The sequence below is a fragment of the Oncorhynchus clarkii genome, chromosome 22 (assembly GCF_045791955.1).
Source record: "Oncorhynchus clarkii lewisi isolate Uvic-CL-2024 chromosome 22, UVic_Ocla_1.0, whole genome shotgun sequence".
Classification (NCBI taxonomy): Eukaryota; Metazoa; Chordata; class Actinopteri; order Salmoniformes; family Salmonidae; genus Oncorhynchus; species Oncorhynchus clarkii.
The window spans coordinates 790513-805627 of record NC_092168.1 but is presented as its reverse complement, the minus strand read 5'-3'; the positions used below and the strand labels follow the sequence as shown (position 1 = coordinate 805627).

The 15115-nt window shown below is 40.1% G+C and overlaps 1 protein-coding gene across 2 annotated transcripts in view; it reads right to left on the bottom strand.

Annotated features, from left to right (window-relative positions):
* Positions 1-14374, bottom strand: part of LOC139380166 (TBC1 domain family, member 4) — a 136077-nt gene extending 121703 nt beyond the window's left edge. The window contains exon 1 of one of the 2 annotated variants that reach the window (XM_071122611.1): positions 13300-14374. In XM_071122611.1, coding sequence (XP_070978712.1) covers positions 13300-13722 — 423 coding nt within the window. In that variant the 5' untranslated portion in view covers positions 13723-14374. The remainder of the gene's footprint in view (positions 1-13299) is intronic. The other variant, XM_071122609.1, reaches the window with a different exon arrangement.
* Positions 14375-15115: the final 741 nt, after the last annotated feature.

Here is a 15115-nt window from a genome sequence, read left to right as displayed (position 1 = left end):
TTGAATCTGTGTTTGAAATTCACTGCTCAACTGAGGGACCTTACAGATAATTGTTTTTGTGGGGTACAGAGATGAGGTAGTCATTCAAAATCATGTTAAACACTATTATTGCACACATAATGAGTAAATTGCAATTTATTGTGACTTGTTAAAGCAACTCCTGAACTTATTTAAGCTTGCCATAACAAAGGAGTTGAATACTTATTGACTCAAGACATTTCAGCATTCCATTTTTAATTAGTTTGTAAACATTTCTAATATCATAATTCCTCTTTGACATTATGGAGTATTACATTAAGGCCAGTGAACCAAAAATAATTAATTATATTCCGAAGGCACTATATACGACCTACTACACATTTTTTTTAAAGTTAACGTTAAAATCTGTATTGATTACGTTGGTCTTCACATATAAAAGCTTTGGAAAAAATGGTTTTAATGGTTTCTCTGGTTTTAGCATGTATAGGTATGCGTTTGAGTAAAATTACAATTGTTTTATTCTATAAACTACTGACAACATTTCTCCCAAATGACAATGTTCTAATTTAGAGCGCTGGTTCTCAATTCTGGTCCCAGGGAACCAAAGGGGCGCACATTTTTGTTTTTGCCCTAGCACTACACAGCCGATTCAAATCACAAACTCATCAAAAGGCATTGATGACTAGGGCAAAAACAGAAATGTGCACCCATTTGGGTCCCCGGGACCAGGATTGAGAACCAGTGATTTAGAGCATTTATTTGCAGAAAATGACAACTGGTCAAAATAACAAAAAAGATGCAGTGTTGTCAGACCTCAAATAATGCAAAGAAAATAAGTTAATATTAATTTATAAAAAGCACAATACTAATGTTTTAACTTAGGAAGAGTACAGAAATCAATATTTGGTGGAATAAACCTGATTTTCAAATCACAGCTTTCATGCGTCTTGGCATGCCCTCCACCAGTCTTTCACATTGATGTTGGGTGACTTATGCCACTCCTGGCGCAAAAATTCAAGCAGCTCGGCTTTGATTGATGGCTTGTGAACATCCAGCTTCCTCTTGATCACATTCCAGAGGTTTTCAATGGGGTTCAGGTCTGGAGATTTTATTTTTATTTTTTTTACACCTTTATTTAACTTGGCAAGTCAGTTAAAACTTCTTGCTCCTACTTGAGACGCAGATGTCTCAAGTAGACACCTGGAAATGCAAATGCGCTACGCTAAATGCTAAATGTACTCGTTAAAACTCAAACCTTCATCAAAATTCACATGCAGGGTATTGAATTAAAGCTACACTCGTTGTGAACCTAGCCAACAAGTCAGATTTTTAAAATGCTTTTCGGCGAAAGCATGAGAAGCTATTATCTGATAGCATGCAACACCTCAAAATGCCTGAATGCGATGTAAACAAAGATATAGCTTAGCCGGCGCTACACAAAACGCAGAAATAAAATATAAAACATTCATTACCTTTGACGAGCTTCTTTCTTGGCACTCCTATATGCCCCATAAACATCACTTTTGGGTCTTTTTTTTCGTTTAAAATCGGTCCATATATACCCAAAATAGCTTTCTATGGAAGCTGTGTCATTCAGAAAAAAACATTGTTTTTAAACGCTGCGTCATTTTTTTAAATTAAAAAAGTCGACGATAAACTTTCACAAAACACTTCGAAATACTTTTGTAATCCAACTTTAGGTATTAGTAAACGTTTATAATCTATCAAAATGATTACAGGGCGATGTATATTCAATAGCTCCTCGTTTTCAAATCAATAGCTGCCAATGTGCACATTCAAAACATCCTGGTGGAGACCGGAAGAAAGGGAATCCAGTTAGTTGGATTTACAAAGGAAAAAGTCCCTTGAAAATGACGACAATGGCAACATCGTGTGGAATCTGTAGGAATTGCATGCAGGTGGATAATTAATTTTGTGCCCTTTTAACAACCCATGAAAGTGACGCATGGAAATTATTTTTAGCTTTCAGAGAGCAGTTTTTCTTGCGCTTTTCAATGAAACACACGATCTGTTATAGTCACAGCCGTGATTTAACCAGTTTTAGAAACTTCAGAGTGTTTTCTATCTACACATACTAATCATATGCATATACTATATTCCTGGCATGAGTAGCAGGACGCTGAAAAGTTGCGCGATTTTTAACAGAATGTTCGAAAAAGGAGGGGGTAGACTTAAGAGGTTACGAACAAATTCTTATTTTCAATGACGGCCTAGGAACAGTGGGTTAACTGCCTGTTCAGGGGCAGAACGACAGATTTGTACCTTGTCAGCTCGGGGATTTGAAATTGCAACCTTCCGGTTACTAGTCCAACGCTCTAACCACTAGGCTGCCCTAGTGGTTAGAGCATTGGACTGGGCTGGCCATGACTGGGTCTTGATATGGTGGTCCTCCATCCACACCTTGATTGACCTGCTGGAAAAACCAATCCTCAGAGTTGGGGAACATTGGCAGAAGGAAGCGTTTTCTTCCAGGACAACCTTGTACGTGGTTCGATTAATGCGATTCAAAGACAAATCTGCCCCATTCCAGCCTTGCTGAAACACCTGCAGATCATTACTGATCTTACACCAAATGTCAGTGGGTGCGAGACACTGGCTTGTAGGCCTCTCCAGGTCTCGCACCCACGGTGAAATTTGGTGGGGGATCTCAACGTCAACAGTGAAGAGGCGACTCCGGGACGCTGGCCTTCTAGGCAGAGTTGCAAAGAAAAAGCCATATCTCAGACTGGCCGGAAATTGCGGTCACTACAACGCCAAAATATATTCCAAATTAGCTCCATAATATCGACAGAAACATGGCAAACGTTGTTTATAATCAATCCTCAAGGTGAAACAATGGCCGCATCTGTCCTTTACGCACAAAACACTGAGAGACTTCAGCTGACCACTGACGTTCAGGCTCATTTTTCAAAATAAAAGCCTGAAACTATGTATTGTGACACTAGACACATTATGGAAGCCATAGAAAAGGGAATCTGGTTGATATCTCATTCACTGCTCAATAGGGACACATAGGAACGCAGAGCTTTCTAAATAAGAGTCCCTTCCTGATTGGATTTTTCTCAGGCTTTCGTCTGCAATATCAATTCTGTTATACTCACAGACAATATTTTTACAGTTTTGGAAACTTGTGTTTTCTATCCTAAGCTGTCAATTATATGCATATTCTAGCATCTTGTCCTGACAAAATAGCCGTGTACTTTGGGGATGTTATTTTTCCAAAAATGAAAATATTGCCCCCTAGATTCAAGAGGTTAACCAGGTGAAATTGTGTCACTTCTCTTGCGTTCATTGCACGCAGAGTCAGGGTATATGCAACAGTTTGGGCCACCTGGCTCGTTGCAAACTAATTTGCCACCATAATTAGACTAATGGATGCCACCCCTTAGATGAAATACGGAAAGGTTCCGTATTTCACTGAAAGAATAAACTTTGTTTTTGAGATGATAGTTCCCGGATTCGACCATATTAATGACCGAAGGCTCATATTTCTCTGTGTTATTATGTTATAACCAAGTCTATGATGTGATAGAGCTGTCTGACTGAGCGGTGGTAGGCACCAGCAGGCTCGTAAGCATTCATTCAAACAGCACTTTCGTGTGTTTTGCCAGCTGCTCTTCGCAATGTTTCAAGCATCGCACTGTTTATGACTTCAAGCCTATCAACTACTGAGATTAGGCTGGTGTAACCGATGTCAAATGGCTAGCTAGTTAGCGGGGTGCGCGCTAACAGCGTTTCAAGCATCACTCGCTCTGAGACTTGGAGTAGTTGTTCCCCTTGCTCTGCATGGGTAACGCTGCTTCGAAGTTGGCCGTTGTCGATGTGTTCATGGTTTGAGCCCAGGTAGCGGCAAGGAGAGGGACGGAAGCTATACTGTTACACTGGCAATACTAAAGTGCCTATGAGAACATACAATAGTCAAAGGTATATGAAACACAAATGGTAGAGAGAGAAATAGTCCTATAATTCCTACAACCTGAAACTTCTTACCTGGGAATATTGAAGTCTCATGTTAAAAAGGAACCACCAGCTTTCATATGTTCTCATATTCTGAGCAAGGAACGTAAACGTTAACTTTCTTACATGGCACATATTGCACTTTTACTTTCTTCTCCAACACTTTGTTTTTGCATTATTTAAATCAAATCGAACATGGTTTCATTATTTATTTGAGGCTAAATTGATTGTATTGATGTATTATATTAAGTTAAAATAAGTGTTCATTCAGTATTGTTGTAATTGTCATTATTACAAATAAATAAAAATCAGCCGATTAATCGGTATCGGCTTGTTTTGTTTGGTCCTCCAATAATCGGTATCGGCGTTGAAAAATCATAATCGGTCGACCTCTAGTTGAGACTGATGTTTTGCTGGTACTATTTAATGAAGCTGCCAGTTGAGGACTTGTGAGGTGTCTGTTTATCGAATGTACTTGTCCTCTTGCTCAGTTGTGCACCGAGGCCTCCCACTCCTACTCTGGTTAGAGACCATTTATGCTGTTCTGTGAAGGTAGTAGTACACAGCGTTGTACAAGATCTTCAGTTTCTTGGCAATTTCTCACATGGAATAGCCTTCATTTCTCAGAACAAGAATAGACTGACGTGTTTCAGAAGAAAGTGCTTTGTTTCTGGCCATTTTGAGCCTGTAATCGAACTCACAAATGGTGATGCTCCAGATACTCAAATTCCAAATTTGACATTTTTGGTTCCAACCGCTGTGTCTTTGTGAGACACAGAGTAGGTGAACGGATGATCTCTGCATGTGTAGTTCCCACCGTGAAGCATGGAGGAGGTGGTGTGATGGTGCTTTGCTGGTGACACTGTAGTGATCTATTTAGAATTCAGGGTACACTTAACCAGCATGGCTTCCACAGCATTCTGCAGGGATACGCCATCCCATTTGGTTTGCGCTTAATGAGACTATCATTTGTTTTCAACAGGCAATGACCCAACACACCTCCAGGCTGTGTAAGGACTATTTAACCAAGAAGGAGAGTGATGGAATGCTGCATCAGATGACCTGGCCTCCACAATCACCAGACTTCAACCCAATAGATGGTTTGGGATGAGTTGGACTGCAGAGGCAGAAACTGTCATCAGGGCAAAGAGTGGCTACTTTGAAGAATCTCAAATATATTTAGATTTGTTTAACACTTTTTTGGTTAGTACATGAGTCCATGTGTTATTTCATAGTTTTGATGTCTTCACTATTATTCTACAATGTAGAAAATAGTAAAAAAATAAAATAAAATAAAAATTGAATGAGTAGGTGTGTTCAAACTTGACTGGTACTGTATGCTTACATACATAGTGTTTTCAGAAGGTATTCAGACCCATGGACTTTTTCCACTTTGTTACATTACAGCCTTATTATAAAATTGATTAAATAAAAATCCTCAGCAAAGAGATGTGTCTTACTTGACTAGCAATCTACACACAATAGCCTACATTGTTAGTCACAATTTAGTCACATGATGACCTCAGCCATTCTGGGTCAGTGGTTTTAGCACCAACCTCCTCACATTTGACTTGGGGGACTAAACTAGGCAGCCAAGGTGTCACCGGGACCTTGCGTTGACTGGCTCAGAAAAAGAATAGAACAGGACAGACCCAGGGACACAGCAGAAGGTGGATTCCATGCTAAGGGTCACCCAGTGGTCCAAGAATGAACAAGAGATGTGTGCACATCCCTGATTAACACACTGTTGCTGCCGGGCCAATAATAGATCTATGTTGAGTAAAGAAACAGAGAGCCTGTTATTTAGTACATGCTACTCCAGCATGCTTTAATTAGCTTTAAAGGGATACTTCGGGATGTTGGCAATGAAGCCTTTTATCTACTTCCCCAGAGTCAGATTAACTCGTTGATACCATTTTTAGGTTGCCTCTGCATCCAGTATTAAGTCGTTTTGCGAGCCAACGCTAACTAGCTTCGGCGCAATGCCTGTAAGTATATGGTATCCACTAGCATGCTAGCAGTTACCATAGCCTTCCGATAATTGCCCTAACGCTAGTTAGCAATTGAGCTAACACTAGTTAACAACTTCCTTCAAACTGCATGCAGTGATATAAAAAAAACGGTATCCACGAGTTCATCTGGCTCTCTGACTCTCATCTGACTCTCATTGCCAAAATACTGGAGTATTCCTTTAATGAGCCTACACATACTTTGACTACGCTTAGGGGTCATTCTATGTAAATGGTGGCTTTCCTGTACACCCCCCTTCTTAAACACCAAGATAATAATTTTAAAATGTTGGATAATGACTCAAAAAATATGTTTGTTTTAATTTGTGTTTTATTGTTAATAAAACATATGTAGGACAGTTATATTGTAAAAATAAATGGCTTGTCCATCGGGTTATGACTAGTGACATTTTGAGTTAAACATTTTTTTTATCTCCCACTTTAAAAAATGTCAGAATACAAAGGAAAGTTGTAGTTATTTAGTGGATTACTTAAACATAAACTAAATATTATAAATCATTTGCAGGGAATAGCTGTCCCTCAATTTCAGGTCACTATGTTCCACTATTGTAAAAACCACTGTAAAAAAACTGCAACATCCTTGCCAACTTCTTACTGTGTCAAAGGTTCATGGAGGCGGGGCTGTTTTGAAAAGCACATAGTGAGTCTGCATGCTTTCTTCCTGTGTTTCTTTTCTTCATAAAAAAAAACTAAGTAAAATAACAATACACAGACAATATAAATGGCTGCGCGCACCGCTACCCGCCCTGACACGCCGGCAAAGCACCACCCCAGGCCCAAAGGTATCTTCCAAGGGCGGCCAATGCCCGCCCGATACCCTGGCAGGCATGGAAGCGAGCGCACCCACAGCATGAAACCAAACCACAAGACATAAAAAGAGAAACGCAAAATATAGAATATTCCCACTCCTGATTGGAGGACCTCAAACATTTATACTGTACATTTGTGTATATAATTATTCCAACACTCATCAATTCCACCCTTCAGACAGCCACACATCTTTCCCCAAAAAATATAATTCTGCCATTTCCTCTAGTAAAACATCCCTCCATTCTCCCATGGTGTCTCACTGGGGACTTGAACCTCCCCATCTGCAACATTTCTTCTGAAATTGCCCCCCCCCCAAAAAAAAATGTTAATTTTTCCCAAGAGCACAATGATATTTCTTATTGACTGTGGTCCTTCACATTCCCCAGTAATACGGTTTGCAGGTCCAACTGCAACCTGATATTATGGCATAACAACCATTCCTGGACCAGACTCCAAAAATAAGCCACCTATGGACAGTACCAAGAGATGCTCTATTGATTCTATTTCCACATGACAGAGTCTGCACCGGTCTGACTATTCAATACCCTATACACTGAGCATTAATTTTGTAGCATCAATTGTTGTTTTGTATATCAGTTCATAAACCATGGTATTGGGATGTCGGAAATCTGTTCCCAACTATCTTGAATTTTAGTTGCAAACCCTCTTGACCGTAAGTGAAACAGATATAAATCATAAAATGTATTAGTCATTTTAAGCCATTTATGATTTTTAATTGGTGGCAGAAAAACAAACTCATTCCTAATTGCCATTTCTGTGGCAGAGCTGCAATGAGTTGGTTATAATTTCCTATTGTGCAAACACATGGATTAATTGGTGACATAATTCTCCCGTCGTTGAAAAAAATAATAATTTGGTTTATCCTCCATCAGTACATTGGCGTTTAGCCATATTATTTGCTGTAATATAGATTATGCCTCTACTGGAGGATAAAATTGGAATTGTAACCAACACTGTATAGCTTCATTTAAAAATAAGGACACTTTAAACAGGGTTCCATTGTCACTGGAAATGCATAGTTTTAAAATCTGTATAAGAGCAAAGGCCCCCCATTTTAAAACAGTGGATGTGCCCCTCTTATTAGCCTACTAGAAACCAGTTTGGATTTAGATATCGTTTTGGTATAATATAAGCTTTAACAGAGAGGTTTAATGCCTTGATATTTAAGTTTTATCCCTCCAAACTCATTTATTAATGAAATATACCCGGTTAACTTGTTTTTATTGGGTTTTCCATTCCAAATCAAATGTTATATTTTTTGTTCCTATAACTTGAAAGAAAAAAAACATTATCCTGGAGTCGGTAGAGCCACGAATAGATATGTAAACTGTGGTATCACTAGAGAATTAATCAGTGTAATTCCCCCATAGATGGACATCCTATCTATTTTACAAAGTTTTCTATCAAAATCGATAGTTGCAAGAGCATTCAACTTTTCAGGAATGTGCACACCAAGCACATCACTGCACCATCTTTAAACTGGGAGACCATATAGCAATTAAAGTGTGTCCTTTAGATCCCGAATCCTTACGAATGCAAATGTTAAGTAGGTTTTTTGTTTGATCTTACGTACTGTAATTTTTTGCTGCAACTTTTGTATTTGGGTTTTAAATCAAGATACACTGGAGAAATGATCCAGGTCCTAAATAAGACCGTTCAGAGTTGAATATTGTGAGAGAGAACTTGAATAATCAGCATACACTGATACCTTTGTTTCTAATCCATTCATTTCTAATCCCTTAAATATTCAATTCTGAGCAATACATGTTAACAATATTTTTGCATTTTAACATGGAAGGGTGAGAGGCCTCCAATCTTTTAGAGAGACTGGGTCGTTATACTGTCCCCCCGGGCTCCTGCTTCAGTAGGTGAGTAGTCAACCCTTCTTTTTGGGTGTCAGACAGTTTACAATTTGTGAATAATTCAAACATGCTAGTAGTGGATCTTTCAATACTTTATAAACTGTTTGATATATTTCTATTGCAATGCCATCAAGGGGTTGTCCCAGTCGAAAAGGAGTAAATTGCCAACAGTAGTTTGTCCTTTGTAATTGTAAGTTTGTGTTGCAGCTAGTTTAACCCGATGTTTAAGGAAAATGATATCACAGCACCCTTCAAGTGAAGTTGGGGGAACTTAAAAAATCTTTGAATTGTCCCCTGCTGTACTCCCGGTTTACCCACAACTGGCCACGCACAACTCCAACACCATAATCAAGTTAGCGGACGACACAATGGGAGTAGGCATGATCACCGGCAACGAGGAGTCAGCCTACAGGGAGGTGGTCAGTAACCTGGCAGTGTGGTGCCAGAGCAACAACCTCTCCCTCAACGTCAGCAAGACCAAGGAGCTGATCGTGGACTATAGGAAACAGGGTGGCGAGCCCACACCCAGCCACATCAAAGGGGTGACGGTGGAGCAGGTAGACAGCATCAAGTTCCTTGGTGTCCAAATCACTATAGACTTAAAATGGTCCAAACTCACGCACAGTCGTGAAGAAAGTGCAACAGTGCCTCTTCCCACGCATGAGGTTGAAAAAGTTTGTGAAGGTTCGACAGCTGTACCATTTAGAGCATATTGACTGGCTGCATCACTGCTTGGTGTTGAAATATCACCGCCCTCAAACTAATTGCACTACAGAGGGTTGTGCAGACAGCCCAGTACATCACTGGGGCCCAGCTCCCTGCCATCCAGGACCTCTATGTCAGGTGGAGAGAAAATAAGGCCCGGAAAATCAAAGACCCCAACCACCCAAGTCATATACTTGCTGAAAGAGGTACCGGTGCATCAAGTCTGACACCAAAATTCTATCCCAAAGCAATAAAACTGATAAATATCTAACAAAATAGCTACATGGACCGAGTTTACCTTGTATGTCAATGTTTGCACTCTCTATGCACACTGACAGGGCCCCACAAACTCACACATGCTGTTTCTCCAACACCCACACATATGTACATACATGTATACTGACTCAACACACCTACTGACATGCAAGCTGCTGCTACTCTGTTTATTGTATACCCTGTTGCCTAGTCCATTTAAACCTATACATATCTACCGCTATTACAGTATTCAGACCACTTGACTTTTTCCATATTTTGTTACCGCCTTATTCTAAAATTGAATAAATATTTTTATCTACATATAATAAATACCCCATGACAAAGCAACATTTCTTGCAAATATATATTTTTTATTTTAAAAAATATCACATTTCAGACCCTTCACTCAGTACTTTGTCGAAGCACTTTTGGCAGTGATTACAGCCTCGAGTCTTCTTGGGTATGACGCTACACGCTTGGCACACCTGAGTTTATTTAATGAAGCTGCCAGTTGAGGACTTGTGAGGCATCTGTTTCTCAAAATAGACACTAATTTACTTGTCCTTTTGCTCAGTTGTGCACCGGGGCGTCCCACTCCTCTTTCTATTCTGGTTAGAGCCCATTTGTGCCGTTCTGTGAAGGGAGTAGTACACAGCGTTGTACGAGATCTTCAGTTTCTTGGCAATTTCTCGCATGGAATAGCCTTCATTTCTCAGAACAAGAATAGACTGACGAGTTTCATTAGACATTTTTGTTTCTGACCATTTTGAGCCTGGAATCGAACCCACAAATGCTGATGCTCCAACTAGTATAAAGAAGGCCAATTCTTTAAATTAGGACAAAAGTTTTCAGCTGTGCTAACATAATTGCAAAAGGGTTTTCTAATGATCAATTAGCCTTTTAAAATGATAAACTTGGACTAGCTAACACAACGTGCTATTGGAACACAGGAGTGATGGTTGCTGATATTTTTTTTAAATCTATCTATGGACTGTTTCCAGCAACAATAGTCATTTACAACATTAGCAATGTCTACATTGTATTTCTAATCAATGATGTTATTTTTCTTTAAATGGACAACATTTTTTGCTTTTCTTTCATAAACAAAAAAGGACTTTTCTAAGTGACCCCAAACTTTGAACGGTAGTGTAGTGAAAAAAGGAACAAGTTTGTTTTGTGCCAAATAAATTATATCCAGCCCAGGGCTACAGCTATGCATTTGGTTTGCTAACCTGCTAGCTAAATGGCAAGATCAAGATTATTGGTCACAGCAAAGATAATCAAGTCCCTCCTGGATCAAGATTAATGTTGCCTAAATAGTTGTGGATACAAAAAAAAGAAATGGCGCCCATTGTGTGCACTTCCAGTAATACTGTATACCCTGGTATGAAACAAAAACGGTATGCAAATCTGGATACTGCCCAACGCTAACTTTGAACCTGTTTGAATACCATAAAATGCATCCTTGCTTCTTCCCACCCTTGAACAAATCCCTGATACAACATGATTTGATAGTTGTGAGAATGGTGACAGCAACACAGTGGAAGCCTATCATGTCATGTCTGATCAGTGATTAAGCTACCTCAAAGTACGACGGAAGGATGCATTTTCAAATATATTCAAATGAGGCCACTGTTTTGGCTGAAATAGTCATTGCTTCAACATTTTACCTACAGGTGGTGGTGCAGAAGGTTAATTATAGCACATGGGGCCACCATGCGCTGAATGCAGGCATTCTTTATTTATTCACCCAGTGACCAATACAACATTTCTCAGAACAGGTTGGCATGAGAGAGGGGTGTGTCAGTGCCAATCTGCCAGCTGCGAGAACTCGACTGGACTCCTAGCCAAGTTAAGGGTCATAGCAACTATAAGCCATGCATATTGTATTGTTGTGCTATTTGTGATGCTGTGGCATTCAGTGTTGTCTATAAGTAACTAAGTTATTACTTTGTCATTTTATGAACTTTTTCTGACTGATCTAAGACACTGAATGCACATATGCACTAACTGAATTCATTCGTTTAGACTAAAAAGACACTAATCTAGCTAACATTCAATTAGGCTACCAAATCAAAACCGCTCTAAAGCCATCTAACGTGATCAAGCTAACACATTACACAATTAGAGAACAGATGCACCATATTAGAGAGAACGCAACAACCAGAGAAAATGCACCATAGGCCTGCACACATTCATGCATATCCACTCTGTGCTATTGTTCATAATGAATCATCCTTTTGTCAGGGAACTCTTTCTTCTGAAACGTACCATGACATCCCTTTAACTTGTCTAAGTCTGATAGATACAGAAGAACGTTAACCCAAGTCCTCAAGCTTGACAAAATCTGTCTACAAGCAATTTCTATAACAAGCATATTCTCAGAATATCTATTGGAGCTTGTATGTGTCTCCTAATCCTTCTTTGTCCTGCAAAACAGCACTTAAATTCAGTGTCCTAAAATAACTCCACTTTTTTTTCCTAAGGTAACTGTGGCCTGGGCATGTCTTCTCCTATGCAGTGAGCAACATGCCATGCATAGGCCTAGCTGTTCCAGGTGTAGAGTACGTGTCAAAACAAAGCACTTCAGAAACACACAGTCATCAATCATTCCTACAAAGAAAAATAAAAGTTGTGTGTGTGGTAATGGCAATCCGATAAGTGCAGAGGGGTAGCTAGCCAGAGGAACACAGCCTAGTCGTTGTGGGGGAAGGTGCGTTCCTCATGGTCCATCTGGCACGTTTCTACCCAGCCTGTTTAACCTGCATAACATCAACCCTAGCGAGTTAAACTGGGGAATGCTGCTCATGTTGCCTTGCCTAGTGCTGCAAGTTGTTTTCTTTGGGTGCTGCAATCCGTAGTTCGTAAAAATAACAGTTTTATGCAACCTCCGCCAAGGGAGATGTCAGCAACCCCATCATTGTATGCACAATTTAACAGAGGTTACATAGAATGAAGTTACTAAAAAATATGGATTGCTAGCCTCGCAAAGCCGCCTGATCCCACAAGCTAACATTAAACGCTGCACAGTTTTCCGAAGCTAGCGGGTTGCAGCACACAAAGAAAATAACGCAACTACACTATATAGCCCTTCGTACATCAGCTGATATCTCAAAGTGCTGTACAGAAACCCAGCAAGCAATGCAGGTGTAGAAGCACGGTGGCTAGGAAAAACTCCCTAGAAAGGCCAAAGCCTAGGAAGAAACCTAGAGAGGAACCAGGCTATGAGGGGTGGCCAGTCCTCTTCTGGCTGTGCCGGGTGGAGATCACTAGGCCTACCACACAGAGGACCATGTGGTAAAGTTCTGAGTTCTCCAAAGGTTGACCATTGTTTTATGGCTTAAGCTTACCAGTAGCTGGTGCAACAATGTGGCAGTTGTACTTGACCCATTTATAAAGGTTGCTGAATATGGGACCATACCTCCACATTCTTGCAAATTAAAGAATAGGTCGTCATTGAGGCATAATTGGCGTTAATCAAAACTTGAGTGTACCTGTAAAGCCAGCATGATGGCAACATGTTTGGATGTACTGTAGTTCTGACAGTGACATATGTGCCTAAATGATAGAAGAACATAGCCCCGGTAATACGTTCAGGGGTGATTTATCAGGTGGTTGTGCAGCACTCCTACTTCCCGCCGCTATGTATAACAGCCTACCTGGTTGGGGTCGTATGCCCTGAAGACATGGCATGCCATCTCAGACTCCGGGTTGTCGGGCTGGCTCCGGATAAGGTAGGCGAAATAAGTGAGGTCATTACTGTTGTGGATAAAACGTGAGATGAACTGCGCTTTATGCTCGAAGATGAAGACGGACGAGTTGGCGACATTGTTGGCGGGCACACATCGAATAAACGGCGGGGTGAGCACCAGTTGAACTTCTCTGGCCTGGACGGAACAAGTCTCGCGTCCCGATTCGTTCTTCTCACTTTTCTTCCGGATCTCCGCCACCAACCACGGCAGCATGGGCAGGGTAGTACGCTTGTCCAAGGAGGACCAGCCGATGTACCAGAGAGCAAACTTTTGAATATCTTGCTTCGAGAGATTACTCTCTTTATTCCCTTTGTCATCCAGACCCTCCATCTCCGTTTAATTATAGGACAATGGAGAGACTAAACTATTCAAACGTCTAATTGGTGATTTCAATTCTAGCAATTGATGCAGCCCTTAATCGATGAATAACATCGATAATCGATCAATTTTGTTTTGTGCCCAATTCAGCTGATTGGCTAAATACACGCTTGACTATATGTAAACAGTTAATAATCCATCGTTCACGATGAAGTCCTGTTGAGAGGTAAGAAAGTTAGCGCAGAAAAGTAACATAAGCACGCGTTCCTCGTGTTGCTCGAAACTGCAGCACTCGCTACCCAGATCAGATCCTCACAAGGTGGTTACTCTCGTAACCTAGAAGTGACAGCTCCGTTAGTGGTTTACCGGTGTTGCCAGGTCACATTTGTACGGGGACGACCGAGCAGTTCCCAAACCGTGTTGAAGTTTGTGAAGTGTGCTAGAACGTTGCGTTCTGTGAAAGGCCAGAAGAAAACACCTTTTAAAATGCTGGGTAATTCTCCAAAACCGCAGTTCCAACGAGAGCAGATAGTTCCCTTTGCAAAGACAAGTGTGTCATTTATCACTGGGAAAAAACTATATTCGGCTGTTTATTTATCGTTCTCTTCGGTGCCATGAGTTTGAGATACGGCTGCTGTAATGCAGGCAAGAATAACTAAGTACTTCCGGGTCACGGATTTTTTGGAATCCTTCAGAATAAGAATCCCGTCATGTATACTTTGTAAATTAATAAATACGGCGAAAAATAAATATATGTTGTATACTTGTTATAATACAAAGAATCATTTAAAGTATTTCTATGAGATATGTGATTTTTTTTTGTTAATGTTCCCAAGCCTAAATGTGAAGTCTGCTGAGGGGCAGACGGCTCATAATAATGGCTGGAACAGAAACCATGTGTTTGGTGAAGGGTTTGATACCATACCATTCCACTCGAGTCATTCCCACGAGCCCATCCTCCCCAATTAAGGCGCCACCAACCTCCTGTGGTTCAAATTATTTTTTGTTGTTGTAGATTGTTCATCTTGCGGCCCTGAAAGAGGGGCCAATGAGGCTCCTCTGGGCTAAATTGTAGATTTGGAAAGTAGAAGTGCTCCTGAGTAGAAAGGATACCCCCCTTTTACTGTGACAAAACATTCAGGCAATATGTATGGTGTAATATGCATTTAAAAATGATATTACTATGAAAAATGTATATTGTGCAATAAGAATGGGCTAAATAACAATGGGATTTAAATGTGTTATCTAAAGTTTATTATTATGAGTATAATATTAATATTATAACATTTTTATTATACACAGTGCCTGAATTTAAAATGGATTAAATTTAGATTTTTTTGTTCACTGGCCTTAACACAATACCCCATAATGTCAAGGTGGAATTATGTCCTTACAAATTAATAAA